The following is a 16,011-nucleotide window of genomic DNA, read 5'->3' as shown; positions in this document are numbered from 1 at the left end:
CATTTCCATGCTGCCCTCAAAGACAAATTGCTAAGAACCTTTGCATGTTATGATCTTCACTTCTGATCTTAGAGAAAAAGTAGTAAAAGCAAACAAAATTAACACATAACTGACAAATTTCTTACAATAATGGCCCCTATCCACAATTCTTCACTTTGAGCTGAGATAAATGGATCTCAATGGATTTCTTCCCACTACTTTTATTTCTGACAATGGGTAAGTGGGGGCTCATCAACCTCTAACTGTTCGGCCCCTCACCTTAGCCAAAGCTAAGTGATCTCTCTTATTTAAAACGGTTCCTCACTTTGGGCAGTATAATCACTTTGGCCACCACAGCTAATGTCTATAATTCAGCACTTTGAGAGGCTGAGTTGGGAGAATCAGAATCACTGGAGCCCAGGAGTTTGAGACCAGCCTAGGAAACAGTGAGACCCCATCTGTGTGGTGGCACATGCTTGTAGTCCCAGTTACTTGGGAGGCTGAGGTGTGAGGATTGCTGCAGCCCAGGAGGTTGAGGCTGCAGTGAACAATGATCATGCCACTGCACTCCAGCCTGGGTGACAGAGCAAAATCCTGTCTCAAAATAAAAAGAAAAGGTTCCTTTTCCCAGACTAGAGAAGCAGTCAGTCTAAAGATACAATAAAATCCAGCACAAATAATCTCTATGTTTCTAATACGAAACTTATTCTTCTAAGACTTCTAAAGTGAGTGACACAATTCACTAGACAAAGAATACCTTCCTGGCTCTTCCTTATATACACCTACAAAAAACCAGAATTGTCAAAAACTCTTACCTGAAATTCTCTAAAACAAAAGTAGCTGAATCATAAGATGGCACTAATTCACTAAAAGAAAGCAAAGACAAAAATAATTATTTAGCTTATATGTTTAAAATTCCATTTACCTAAAAAAACCAAGTCCCTCAGTAGTATCTTAAAAACTTTATTAAACTAAAATCTAAGAAATATTTTTAAATCTTTATTGAACATAACATTAAATCAAATGACTTCATAAAACCATCATGTATGCAATTAAATCAGAAATACAAATACTTCATAAAAGTTTTTTGGCTGTGCAAGGTGGCTCACGCCTATAATCCCAGCACTCTGGGAGGCCAAGGTGGGTGGATCACCTGAGGTCGGGAGCTCAAGACCAGCATGGCCAACATGGTGAAACCCCATCTCTATTAAAAATACACAAAAATTACCCAGATGTAGTGGTGCGCCCCTGCAATCCCAGCTACTCGGGAGGCTGAGGCACGAGAATCGCTTGAACCCTAGAGGCGGAGGTTGCGGTGAATCGAGATTGCACTACCACACTCCAACAAAGGCAACAGAGCCAAACTCTGTCTCAATCAATAAATCAAGAAATATTTTATAAAAGTTTTTTTCCCTTAAAAAAGGCAATACATTATGTAATTAATTATTAAAGTAAGTACTAGAAATACACTTTAAAAGTACTCATGGAAATGGGAAAAAGAAATTGACACTTAGGGTGTGTATCTGAATTATGAAACAGATATAAACATGCTTTAAAAAATGAAAAGAACCAACAGTCAGCGATATCACAGTTAATCCCCAAAGTTCCTTTTTTGGAATGAATTATGGGAAATACTAACAGACTTCAAATACTTTGAAACTATTTACTAGTAAATAAATCTATACATTTTTATAGGATGAACACCTCATTACCTAAGGGGCAACTGTGAGGGACTAGCACACTAACACTTTCTCGGCAAGTCAAAACTACTTCAAGCAACTTTAGTCCCATCCAATCTTCTTCAAAGAGAACTGCATTATAATCACAGTATGGACTAAACGTCACTTTGCTGCTAACTACCTTTAATCATGTGGATGGTTTGTACACTGTCATTAGAACACCTCAAAATTCATTAAAACACTATGAAAAAGACTATCATACAGTTTTAATACAGTGTTATGAATTTGATATATAAAATTACAAATTTACCAAAACAATAAACTGCAAACCATTTCACCACATCTTCAGGTATATTTTCTAAAGTTCAATTCATCATAATTTTGGTTATTATCAAAACAAGATAAAAGATACACCTACAGCACTGCCACACTGTGATAGTGTCTAAAGAAATTAGTGGCTTGCAATACAATATAGATAAATAATTCTTTATTTTAGTGTAAGTACGTATAGCTAAATAGGTCACATCTTTTAAACGGTAAGTAGATGTACTTTGCCATGTGATTAACTGTATAGCTACTATCCAAATTGACTATGTCAAGAATCCCTATGATATCTCTAAGTCAGTTGTTATCCTTCCTTAGAAGACTCACATTCCTCATCCCCATATCCTTTTGCCTGGTTAACCCTTACTATCTTTTCAGATAACAGATTAGAAGTCACATGCTCTTGGAGGTTTACTCTAAGGTCTTCCCATTGTATGATCTCCTAGCACTCAATATACACAAACCCCATTTAGCAGGGCCAATGCAATTAGTGCCTAGGAAGCCTTTCTAGAACCATAAACATAGTAAGAGCTCTAAGGGAGCTTTCCCAGTATAGTCTTCAAATTTGACATGCTTTTGTAATTTTGTGCAACTTTCAATCACGTCTCTTACCAAGTACAGAATATCCTCCACATGCAAAGACTTTAATCAATCCCCAGTTGCCTGCTAATCTGCATACTATTTCTTCTGCCACGTTCAGTGTGATTTATTTCCTGTGTTGTTGTTACTGTTATTTCTGCTCTAAGTCCAGACTATCATTATCATATTTTATTGGCCATTAAGGGTCAAAAGAGTTCAGCAGAACACAAAATAAAGAACAGGAGATGCCATTTTCAACTCAGAATGGTGAAGTAGAAAGCTTTCAGGCTAAAAAGCACAAGTTACTAATACTCATGAACCAAGAGGGTACAGTCCAGTTTACCCTAGTCTCACTTGCTAAGAGAAAATGACCATATTCAGAGCACAGAAAACTGGTACTGTGATATACTTTCACATATGTACATTTTCCTATGGAAAACCTTTTGGACACAAATAGTATAATGACAAATTAGTGGTATGGGCAGCATTAAACAGGATACTTACTTCCCCTATCACCAGTTACCACATTAATTTTATTAATGTTCCAATAATCTGTTTTTCTAAATCATAATTATAAATCCAAAGAGGTCTGTATTATGCTTACTGCTAGCACTTAACACATGCCTAAAATATAGCTGGCATATATATTCACTGAATGAATATTTACAAATACTTGCTGGCAGATTCAGAGTTGGAAATGTTTGCTCAAAAATTTCTTTCGCAAAAGAAATTATCTTGCTTTTTTTTTTTTTTTTTTTGAGACGGAGTCCTGCTCTGTGACACAGGCTGGAGTGCAGTGGCGTGATCTTGGCTCACCGATTTTGCATTCTTTATATTTACACACAAAGCTATTGCTACTGCTAGGCCATCTAATTCTACCACCACCTCTCCATATTATGCTCATTCATTTAGAGGTTATCTTCAGTCATACTGATGTTACCATTCTGTGGCTGCAGATGAGGCACTGCTTTATCTTTTCATAGTTTTAAAATTTTCTCCTCCTCTTTCAGAAGTGTAGACTGCTCTGGTCTTTATGATGACTGGATTCATCTCATGATGGTGTCAGTGAATCTTTGTCTTCAAAGAATACGGGAAACTAGCCTCAAACCATCTCTAGCCCAGTAATCTGGAAGTCACTGATCTGCAAATCTTCAGACCAGTAACCTCATCATAACTTCATGAACAAAGGGAAAAAAGGGAGAACCACAAGTATCCATTTTTTCCTTAAGGAAATAAGACTCCTGAGCTATATAAAAACTGGTTCTCCTTACCAACTTGACTATTTCTCCCTGAAACATAAAACTCTCTACGAACCAAGAGCTATACTATTTTATCTTTTTTTTTTTTTCTTTTCTGCCTCTGCCTCCTGAGTAGCTGGGATCACAGGCATGTGCCACCACGCCTGGCTAATTTTGTATTATTAGTAGAGACGGGGTTTCTCCATGTTGGTCGGGCTGGTCTCAAACTCCTGACCTCAGGTGATCTGCCTGCCTCAGCCTCTCAAAATGCTGTGGTTACAGGTGTGAGCCACTGCGCCCGGCCCACAGTAAGATTTTTAGTTCCTCTTCTCCCATGCAGCACCTGCAACGATACTGGGCACATGGTCTTTAATAAACAACACTTCACTGATTTAGTGACCTTTTCTTCTCCATTGTGGCTCCATCACCAATTACTAACTGATGGAACTAAAAGCAATAGAAATACCACTGCTTTGCACATCTAAACTTTGGTGTGTAACTTAACGTCACGAATGCTGGCCTTTCTTATTTGGCCCTCTTTTCCTGTATGTTGCAACTAATAAAATGGGTTTCTAATGAGAATTAACTAAAAGCCAAAGTTTCCAATAAGGTAGGGAGCATTACTGGAGAAAGAGAGAAGGCCCTAAAAGTGCTTAATTAACAGACTAGTGAGCATTGCTGCCTGCCTGATGAGCTGCTGAAAGTGGTATAAGAATGGGAATTTACATCCACCAATGGTTCCCAAACTTTAGTGCATTATTATTACTTACAGTGCTCAAGACACATTTCTGAATACCACCTCTAAAGATTCTGGGAAAGTTGGCCTGGGAATTTGCATTTCAGACAAATGCCACACATAGCTGTGACTTAGGTCATCCATGCACTACACTTTGAATTGAAAAACACTAATTTTTATATATGACCCTTAGGTCAAAATCTGTTTCATTCCACAAGTGATGAAATGGTTCAGAAAACATATCTTGAAAACTGAAATAGCTGGCCACATTATCAGTGAGGCATCCTAGGGATTTTAATGAACATTCTCCAACCAAGTCTACTTAATGACAGCAAAAACCTAGTCCTTTTAATAATATTGAGTGCTTTCATTCAGAAATAGAGATTTAAACAAAAAAGTCAGTGCTTTAAAAATATATGAATATTTTATAAGGTTGTTAATCAGAAAGAAAGGAAGACTTCTACTGGTCAATGAGAACCACCGGAGTTCTAGCTGTCAGAAAAAGTTTGTCCTTCTGTTTATAGGACTGTGGCATCTATAACGAGTAAGAAGGGCTTATAACAGTGATTCTCAACCAGGGGTGATTTTGTCCCCATGGACATTTGGCACTGTCTGGAAACATTTTTGTCATAACTGCAAGGTGGTGGGGTGGGGAGTGCTACTGGGATACTGCTAAACATCCTGTGAAACACAGGAAAGCTCATCCCACCCCACAAATAATTATTCTGCTCAAAATGTCAACAATGCCAAGATTGAAAAGCCCTGGCTTAAACGATATACTCTAGTACAATGAATGCAGCCAGGCATGGTGGCTCACACCTATAATCTCCAGCACTTTGGGAGGTTGAGGCAGGCAAAACACTTGAGGTCAGGAGTTTGAGACCAGCCTGGCCAACATGGAGAAACCCCGTCTCTACTAAAAATACAAAACTTAGCCAGGCATGTTGGTGCATGCCTATATTTCCAGCTACCCAGGAGGCTGAGGTGTAAGAACTGCTTGAATCCGGGAGGTGGAGGTTGCAGTGAGCCGAGATCACGCCACTGCATTCCAGCCTGGACAACAGAGTGTGACAGAGTATAAATAATAATAAGTAAATAAAATAATAAATTAAAAAAATAAAAAATAAAATGGTACAATGAATGCTCTGTGGTCATCAGAGGGCATCACATATCAGAAGAAAAAGAAAAGGCAGCTCAACATATAAACATTTTTATAACAAAGGCTGTTTTCTAAATGTGCCACAGCCCTCACCATGGTAGGAAAACTTGATAGTATTCCATAAGTCATCTCTATAAGATAAAGCCTGTCACACCAAAATATTTATCTGAAGCAGTGGCTTCACCCCTCATCTTAGAATAAGCTAAGGAGATTTTAAAAGAACAAACTGATATGTCCATTTGAACCCAATGTCACAGGCTTAATTGTCTCTCCCAAAATTCCCATGTTAAAGCCTTAACCCCCAATGTGACTGTGTCTATAGATAGGGCCTGTAGGAAGATAATTAAGGCTAAATGAGTTGATAATAGTGGGTCTAATACAATAAGGCTCGTGGCCTCATAAAAAGAGAAAGAGACACCAGAGACTGATCTCTCTCCAAGCAAGAACAGAGAAAAGGTCAGGTGAGGACACAGAAAGAAGGCAGCTGTCTGCAAGCTGAAGCAAAAAAGTGAATTTTCTGACACCCTGATCTTGGAATTCTTGTCTCCCAAACTGTGAGAAAACACATTTCTGTTGTTTAAGGCACCCAGTATGTGGTATTTTGTTATGGCAGCCCAAGTAGACTAATATACACCCAAAGATTTTCTTTCAAATGGCCTAGGGTATGGTATGACCCAGCACTGATTAATTTTCAGCCAAATCCCAAGTGATTCCAACAGCTAGTCAGAAACCACCAGTCTAATACCACAGAATAATTACAAACATGCTTGAAGGAGTATGCTGTTCAGAAAAACTCTTAATGTTTAGCCCAAGATGAAAACTAGGATACTTTTTGCCATAATTATTTCCTCTATCTTTTAGGATCTGGAGGTAACATGGCATCACCTTCAAATTCTTTTGGCATTTCATCAGTTTCTGAGTTTTGTGTTAGAAGATATAGTTTAATTTAAAAGGTACACTGATGAAGCTAATGTAATCAATTATTTTTTTCTACACTATGGAAGATAGAGCTCTTGGAAAAAAAATGATTCCTAGTTCATTATCATTTTCTCTTAACAGTCAAAAGTATAAGTCTGTGAGACTTTTCAGGAGAACTAGATTTGTATGTATAAAACAGAGCTCACCAGACCACTCCATTATAACAAGACCTTAAAAAGCTATGGAGTAGCCAAGTGTGGTGGCTCATGTCTATGATCCCTGGTAACTTGAGAGGTCAAGGTGGGAAGATTACTTGAGTCCAGGAGTTTGAGACCAGCCTGGGCAACAAGTGAGACCCTAGCTATAAAAGAAAAGAGAGACAGAGAGATGGCATTTTAAAAAAAAAAAAATTCTTTTGAAAAAAGTATATGCATTTCCACATAAATTTCAAATGAAAATGAAATTAAAAACTGTGTCATACCTGGTAAAGTCTGGTGGAACAGGAGTGGTAACAAAAGATGCCATGGGCTTCCGATGAACTTGCTGAAACATCATAAGGATCTCTGAGCTCTTAGATATCAACTCACTCTTACTACAAGACCGCAACTGTGTGAAGAAAAAAATTATCTGAACAAACAAAATCGCTATTCACTGCCACCTCAAAATTCTTAATTACAAATTATTCTGATTATAAACTGAAAACACTGAGAAAAATAACTCAAAGTGAGCTTGAGAATTAAGAATCTACAAAGAATCTAGGTTTATTTCTATAATATTCTAACAGTAAAGTCACTGAATAAGTATACTTAATATTAATGCATTTTCTCTCCTTACATTTTAGTAAAGTCACTGAATATACTTAATATTAATGCATTTTTCTCTCCTTACATTCTAGGATAAGTGAGGTTTTAAGCAAGTACAAATGTATTTTCAGGCTGGTACAGTTAAGTTCTTATGAATATATTAATGAACAAACCTGTAAGTTGAAAGCTTTTCTTTTTTTTTTTTTTTTTTTTTGAGACAGAGTCTCGCTGTCACCCAGGCTGGAGTGCAGTGGCACAATCTCGGCTCACTGCAATCTCCGCCTCCTGGGTTCAAGCGATTCTCCTGCCTCAGCCTCTTGAATAGCTGGGATTACAGGTGTGTGCCACCACACCCAGTTAATTTTTGTATTTTTTAGTAGAGACTGGGTTTCTCCATGTTGGTCATGCTGGTCTTGAACTCCTGACCTCGTGATCCACCCGCCTCAGCCTCCCAAACTGCTGGGATTACAGGCGTGAGCCACCGTGCCCGGCCAAGTTGAAAGCTTTTAAAAGCAATCATTTCTCAGGTTGTATTCTAGGTAACAGAATACAAAACGTACACACATACACCCGTGTGTACACACACACACACGCACACACACAAACCATCTGATACTAATTTGGGAAACACTACTTTGGGAAAAAGTAACAAATCTCACTTCAGTAACAATCATGGTAGATAAAAGACAAGACTACTAATTTTTTCTTCAAAAAAACCAGTTTGAAGTTAAGTCCTAGTTCTGCCACTAATTACACGACTCTGAGTCTGTTTACATACGAAAATAAAATAGTAATATCCACCACTGCTTACTTCATTAAGTTTGTTATAAGGATTATGAAGCTATAGTGAAAAAGCTTTGTAAACTATCTGTCATGTGCTGAATTTTGTACCCCTTTCCTCCATTAATTTATATGCTGCAGGCTCAACCTCCAGTACCTCAATCTATTTGCAGATAATCTTTAAAGAGGTGATTATGTTAAAATGAGGCCACTGGGGTAGGGCCTTAATCTAACATTACTGGTGTCCTTATTAAGAAGAAGAGACTCTAGGGCTGCACAATCACACAGAAAAGTCCACATGAGGACACAGTAAGAAGGCAGTCGTTTACAGGTCAAGGAGACAGACCTCAGAAGAAACAAAACCTGCCAACACCTGAATCTTACACTTCCAGCTCCTACAATAATGAGAAAACAAATTTCTACATTTAAGTCCCACAGTCACTGGTATTTTGTTATGACAGGTCTAGCAAACTAATATACTATCAAATGCCATACGAATGATATTCATAAAACCCACCTACAGTTGAGTTTATATCTTTTAAATAACAGTTGCTTATGGCTCATCAAAAATAATGTATCATATGGCTGGGCACAGTGGCTCACACCTGTAATCCCAGGACTTTGGGAGGCTGAGGCAAGTGGATCACTTGAGGTCAGGAGTTCAAGACCTCATGACCTGGCGACTTCAAGGCCTGGCCAACACGGTGAAACTCCATCTCTACTAAAAATACAACAATTAGCTCAGCGTGGTGGCGTGTGCCTGTAGTCCCAGCTACTCAGGAGGCTGAGGCACAAGAATTGCTTGAACCCAGGAGGTGGAGGTTACAGTGAGCTGAGATCACGCCACTGCACTCCAGCCTGGGCGACAGGGCAAAACTCTGTCTTAAGAAAAAAAAAAAAGTATCATATATCATATGCTATATATCAAAGTTTAAAGTTACAAAGAATAATGATATCATGTTTGAGTTACTGCATCAATCAATGATGTAACGGTAAGTGGTAACAGCAGTAAACAACAAACAGCTACATATTTTGTCATTCATATTATTATGTGTCAGGCATTGCCCAAGACATTACGGTTTTTTGAACAATTTACATAAAGTGATCTAAAGTTATTTGAACTGTTTGCTTAAGATTTTTAAGGTATGCTTAAAATCACTGTGTATATGTACATACATACACACATAATACAAAAAATTTTAACTTATATTAATTGAATGCTTACTGTGTATATCCTTCCTTGACACCATTTCTTCCAAAAGCAACTTGCTCCCTTCAACAGAAGTTTATTATCACCATACATGTGGTTCTGCAATTACTATGTGTGTACATATATCCATAAACAATGTTTTGAATGTTTTCAAACTTTACATAAACACTAACAGGCTATATCACCATGTAGCCTACATTTTTCAGTTAATATTATTTACTTTTTTTTTTTTTTTTTTGAGACAGGGTCTCACTCTGTCGCCCAGGCTGGAGTGCGGTGACACGATCTCGGCTCAATGCAAGCCTCCGCCTCCCGGGTTCAAGTGATTTTCATGTCTCAATCTCCCAAGTGGCTGGGACTACAGGCATGTGCCACCCCACCCAGCTAAGTTTTGTATTTTTAGTAGAGACGGAGTTTCGCCATGTTGCCCAGGCTGATCTTGAACTCACTCAATTATCTGCCCACCTTGGCCTCTGAAAGTACAGAGATTACAGGCATGAGTCACCACGCCCGGCCTATTTGTTTACTTTTTTAAACAGATAGGTCTTGCTATACTTCTTAGGCGAGTGCAGTGACTTTTCACAGGTACAATCATAGCACACTGCAGCCTTGAATTCCTGGGCTAAGGCAATTGTCCCACCTCAGCTTCCTGAGTAGCTGGGACTACAGGCGTACACCCAATCCTAATACTGTTTTGTTAAAAACTAAGACAATGGCCTAGGCCTACACATGGTCAGGATCATCAGTATCACCACCTTCCACCTCCACATCTTGTCCCATTGAAAGGTCTTCAGGGGTACTACCATCTATGGATCTACAATGCTAACAATGTCTTCTTCTGGAATATAGACAACATTTTTTTAAAAAGTAGGAGTAAACGCTAGAATATATTCTAGAATAATGAATGGTATGGTATAGTAAATACATAAACCAGTAGCATAGTTGTTTATCATACTTATCAAGTATTACATACTATACATAATTATGTGTTATATTTTTATACAACTAGCAGCGCAGTATGTTTGTTTACACCAGAATTACCATAAACACGTGATTAATGCTTTGTGCTACTACATTACAATGGCTATGATGTCATTAGACATCACCACTAGGCAACAGAAATATTTCAGCTCCATTTTAATCTTATGGGACCATTGTCACATATGCAGTCTGTCATTGACCAAAAGGTCATAATTTGACACTCTGTATATGGGAGATGTGTATAGGTTACATGCAAATACTATGCCATTTTATATAAGGGACTTGAGTATCTAAGGATTTTGGTATCCATTAAGGTCCTGGGGCCAATACCACACAGATATACATGTATGTGTGTAAAAAGGAAAAGGAAAAAAGATTGGGGATAATGAAGAAAAATAAGAGTATTTAGTAAATATTTATGTGCTGAATTCTACCAGCTAAATTGTCAATCAAGTACAAAAATAAAATAAAAATATTTCCAGACAATGTAGTCAAGAAAAATGTGTTCTGATTACCCTTCCTGGAAAGCTACTGAGGGAAGTGGGATATTAAAACAAAACAAGTAAACCAAGAAAGTAGATACCAGAGGAATCAGGAAACATGGGATTCAACACAAGAAAGATGTCAAGGGAGTCCCCAGAATGATTAAGATAAAAATCTCAGGAGACAGCTGTGTATAAGGCATAGACAGAAATTACAAAAAGCAAATTCCAGACAAGTGAATATATCAAATACTTATGCAACACTATATATTTTATGTACTCATTTACTATATACTTCATATTCACCCACCCTAATCTAAAATATAAACTCTATGAGGACAGAATTTTGCCATTTTGTTCACTGCTGTATCACCAATATTTACAATGATGCCTCTATCTATTTAGGACTTAATATTTCCTCAATAAATAAAAATGCTAAACTTTAGCGTAATAATCACTAGATGTAAAGTAACTGGCAATAATATCCCCACAGTGTGGGGAGATTTTAACCTCTTATACATTCAGATTTCTATGGAAACAATTCTGTTCTTACAAAGCAGAATATAGTTCTAATGCGGTTCCCAAACATGAAGAAAAAACTTGAGAAGAATCAGCTGATTCCTATTTCATAAAAATCTCCATTATAACACAAAGATCAACAGATCTTTTGATCTCAAACAGATAATCTCTGTCAAAAAAAAAAAAACAAAACTTTTATAGTATACAGAGAAAAAAGGATAAAGACTATTTCATTACATTTAATATTTCATCACCTGGTGCTCCACCTCCTGAAGAAGGGATTCCAAGAGTTCTGTTTCTTGGGTTAGAGATGTCTTCTGACCTGATTAAAAATAGTGAATCATCAACACTTGGGCTCATTACTGGTTTAAGAATGAAATTAACTTCCAATAAACATATTTAATAACAAGAAATACACTTCAAGTAAGCAAAAATTCCTCATTACAGCTACCCTAAAAATTCTCATTCAACTTTCAGAGGTTGAATATTATAGTAGCCTTGAAAATGGAACTTCAGAACCAATTCTAATTAGTTTTAGAGAAGATTATCACTTAGACTGAATTTATCTAAGAAATGAAATGTGCAATGACAATATAGTTTACGCAAAAAATTTACTTTTCTAGATTTTCATATTCCCTTGGGAAGAAGCAATAACATGAATTTCATTCAGTCAGTTATTCTGAAATAATTTTTCACCAAATTTAACTGTGGCTTAACAGAGAATACAAAGTGGGCCAGAGTTTTAGGTTAAATGTCAGCAAAAGGTCTGTCCTGTGAATATACAAGGACCTGTTTAAAAAAAAAAAATTCCCAGAGAGGTGAATAATCTCAAAGAGTTGGAGACAGAAAAGGATAAACAAATTATTACTGCCGGGGGTCAGTGGCTCATGCCTGTAATCCCAGCACTTTGGGAGGCCAAAGCAAGAGGATACTTGAGCCTAGGTATTTGAGACCAGCCTAGGCAACATGGTAAGACTCAGTCCCTACAAAAAAAATTAAAATTAGCCAAGAGTGGCGGTGCATGCCTGCAGTCCCAGTTACTCAGAGGCTGAGGCATGAGAATCGCTTGAGTCCAGGTGGTCAAGGCTGCATGTAGTCATGCAGTGAGCCTTGATCGCACCACTGCAGTCCTGCCTGGGCAACAGAGTGAGACCCTGTCTCAAATTACAAACAAAAAAATTATCATTACAGAAATTATCATTACAGAAAAGGAAGAAAATGCTTTACATGTTTTTAAACAAAAAGAAGATAGGTATGCTTACCAAATCAGGCCATTTTCTTTATAAACCCAAAATTTGAAAAACTGGAAGTATATCCATGAGGATAGCAAAAGTTTTATCAATCTGTTGTGTTATTTGATAAGAAAAAACATTTAACAGGTAGAACTTTTATTTTATTTATTTTTTGAGATGGGGTTTCACTCTTGTTGCCCAGGCTGGAATGCAATGGCGCCAACTCAGCTCACCGCAACCTCCGCCTCTCGGGTTCAAGTGATTCTCCTGCCTCAGCCTCCTGAGTAGCTGAGATTACAGGCATGTGCCACCATGACCGGTTAATTTTGTATTTTTAGTAGAGATGGGGTTTCTCCATGTTGGTCAGGCTGATCTCGAACTCCCAACCTGAGAATGATCTGCCTGCCTCGACCTCCCAAAGTGCTGGGATTACAGGCATGAGCCAAGGAGCCCGGACTTTATTTATTTTTTGAGACAGGGTCTGATTCTGTCGCCCAGGCTGGATTGTAGTGGCGCGATCTTGGCTCACTGCAACCTCCATCTCTCAGGCTCAAGTGAGCTTCCCACCTCAGCCTCCCGAGTAGCTGGGACTACAGGAGCATGCTATCGCACCTCGCTAATTTTTCTTCTTTTTTCTTTTTTTTTTTTTTGGTAGAGATGGGGTTTCGCCACATTGCCCAGGCTGGTCTTGAACCCCTGGGCTCAAGAGATCCACCTGCCTCAGCCTAGAACTTTTATTTTTGAAATAAAACTCAGAATTTCTAGATTGCAAAAAGAGTTAAAATAAAGTATTAGCTAGAATCTAGTATTATCAGACATAAATTCTACTATCTCCACATCCCACAATCCTAAAACATTAGCCTATGGACCACATTACAGTACATAATTAAACTTAAAAATGAGGGGCAGAGGCCAGGGGTGGTGGCTCACGCCTGTAATCCTAGCACTCTGGGAGGCCAAGGCAGGCGGATCACAAGGTCAGGAGTTGGAGACCAGCCTGGCCAATATAGTAAAATCCTGCCTCTACTAAAAATACAAAAATTAGCAGGGTGTGGTGGCATGTGCCTGTAGTTCCAGCTACTTGGGAGGCTGAAGCAGAAGAATCGCTTGAACCTGGGAAGCAGAGGTTGCAGTGAGTTGAGATCTTGCCACTGCACTCTAGCCTGGGCAACAGAGTGAGACTCCATCTCAAAAAAAAAAAAAAAATTAGTGGCAGAGGCCAGGTGTGGTGGCTCACACTTGTAATCCCAGCACTTTGGGAAGTGGGGGCAGGTGGATCACTTCAGGTCAGGAGTTCAAGACCAGCCTGGCCAACATGGTGAAACCCCCATCTCTACTAAAAATAAAGAAAATTAGCCAGGGGTAGTGGCACGTGCCTGTAGTCCCAGCTACTCGGGAGGCTGAGGCAGGAGAATTGCTTGAACCCGGGAGGCGGAGGTTGCAGTGAGCTGAGATAGTGCCACTGCACTCCAGCCCGGATGACAGAGCGAGACTCCATCTCAATAATAATAATACTAATACTACTAATAATAAATTAGTGGCAGATATTACAGTATGAATTAAAAATCTGAGGCTTATGAGACTATTCTAAAGATATACTAACCCTGAAAATATCCTTCTCCCCACCTCTTATCCTTAGAAAGAATCCTATTTAATCATAAAAGCTATCTTGGAAATCACAAATTATAATTTTTCATAATGAAAAATAATTTGAAAGCCACAAAAGCAGGGCAAGTTCAGTTACTGTAAAGGGAAGTTATTTCACGGAGTTATACAGGTAGCAAAATTAATAAACTTATGAGATCTGTACTGTGGTATTATTTAGCTTTTAGTTGATTCAATTAAATAAATGAAGCAATGAACAAATTCACTCAAGAAAAACAACACCATATGCAAATGTGTATCTGGCTACTACTGAAGATTACATCAACATTCAAGATCCCCTCAATTTTAAAGTCCTAATATGTATCAACATCCAGCACTCTACATGGCTTAATGAACTTAAAGGGATCTCAAATATTATCTAAAGTTCTGAAAAACTAAGATCACCTACATGTATGACTGCAACTGAGGACCTAAGCACAATTACGATTTTCATTTACATGAAATCTTTAAGTGGCATTGTGACCAGTATAATCAATACCTACAGGTTTTGTCTAATTGCCTGGTCTGTGGGAAAAAAACTAAAAATCAGATATTAAATAGTATAGTATTATAATAGAAAAGCAATTTATGAAATGATATACAAATATACAAACTCAAAGATATTTACATCTCGTTTTTTAAATGTTAAAAATAAAATGGATAAAATCATTATTTTGGATGACACAAAGACATGGCTAAACTCTTCGGAGAATCAAGAGAGCCAAAAAAAAAATTCTTTGTTCACACCTTATTTAAAGTATATATATTTCACTTTGGACTATGCTAAAAAAAATGCAAAGCTGGTTTCAGTCAGCAAAACACTGGAAAGACTAAGATCACCAAAACAAATCAAACAAAACAAACTATAGCATTGGATCAAATTTTTACTTAAATTTTAAGTTTAATACCAGGCTCCACAATCAAAGAAGAATGAAGGAATCTTTGAAAAGCAAAAGATCACCAATAAATATAATTAAACATATGTAAAATGAACCCTACTAGAAATCAAAAGCTGAGACTTTAAATCTCTAAGAAAAAACTGGCAGGGGATGACGCTGGTATTTACAAATGTCAGTTTCTTCATCCTCAATGAAAACGGATGGAAAGGATATGGAACATTAGTAGAAGGAATTCTGTTAGATTTGGAGAAAAAGCTACCTAACAATAATGCCCAGTGGCCATTAGGATTTTCATCCAAATGGCTATGAAAACTTGGATTTTCATCCAAATGGCTATGAAAACTTTTATCTCCTACCATTTCTAAATACAAGGCAAACATTTATCTGTCTAAACTTTAACAACATGGAGTTGCTTAAAATTTCAAGATTCCTTACTAGGATCACCACCCTTCCTCTTCAAAGACTGAATCTCAAAGAAGCTGAAAGCACCAGGTACTCCAACAGCATACAAAAACACTTACCCATCAGTGTTATAAGTTTATTCTTCAGCTGTGTGTCTAATCGTGCAATCATCATCTCCACTGCATTCCTAATTTCCCGAACACGCTCATCTTTTGCATTTCTTACAGCTTCTACGTTCCTTTCCTAGAAGATAAACAGGTAAGAATAATTTTAAGGGGGTAGATTTTAAAAACAGAAGCACCACATTATAATATTGCCTAGAATAGATAATAGGAAAAAGGTAGAGGAAGGTCAAATGGAAATGACCCAACTCGCTTATATTTCAAAACGGCAGACATGCAATCAAAAACACAAATTTTCCGCATAAAGAATGTTATAAATGATCAC

The 16,011-nt window shown here is 37.7% G+C and overlaps 1 protein-coding gene across 44 annotated transcripts in view; it reads right to left on the bottom strand.

Annotated features, from left to right (window-relative positions):
* Positions 1 to 16,011, bottom strand: part of TRIM37 (tripartite motif containing 37) — a 140,205-nt gene that overhangs the window by 97,346 nt on the left and 26,848 nt on the right. For 37 of the 44 annotated variants that reach the window (XR_010581795.1, XR_012425575.1, XR_010581793.2 and 34 more), the window contains 4 exons: positions 15,684 to 15,807; positions 11,642 to 11,709; positions 7,094 to 7,218; positions 795 to 845 (listed from right to left, as the gene is read on the bottom strand). Coding sequence is in view for 41 of the 44 variants with exons in the window: in XM_074019113.1 (XP_073875214.1) it covers positions 795 to 845; positions 7,094 to 7,218; positions 11,642 to 11,709; positions 15,684 to 15,807 (368 nt within the window). In the remaining 3 variants the exon portion in view is untranslated. Of the gene's footprint in view, positions 1 to 794; positions 846 to 7,093; positions 7,219 to 11,624; positions 11,710 to 15,683; positions 15,808 to 16,011 lie in introns of all 44 variants that reach the window. The other 7 variants (XM_074019133.1, XM_074019134.1, XM_074019130.1 and 4 more) reach the window with 1 other exon arrangement.

This window comes from Macaca fascicularis, chromosome 16 (genome assembly GCF_037993035.2).
Source record: "Macaca fascicularis isolate 582-1 chromosome 16, T2T-MFA8v1.1".
Lineage (NCBI taxonomy): Eukaryota > Metazoa > Chordata > Mammalia > Primates > Cercopithecidae > Macaca > Macaca fascicularis.
Note: the sequence above shows the minus strand (reverse complement) of the source record. Positions and strands in the feature narration are given on the sequence as shown.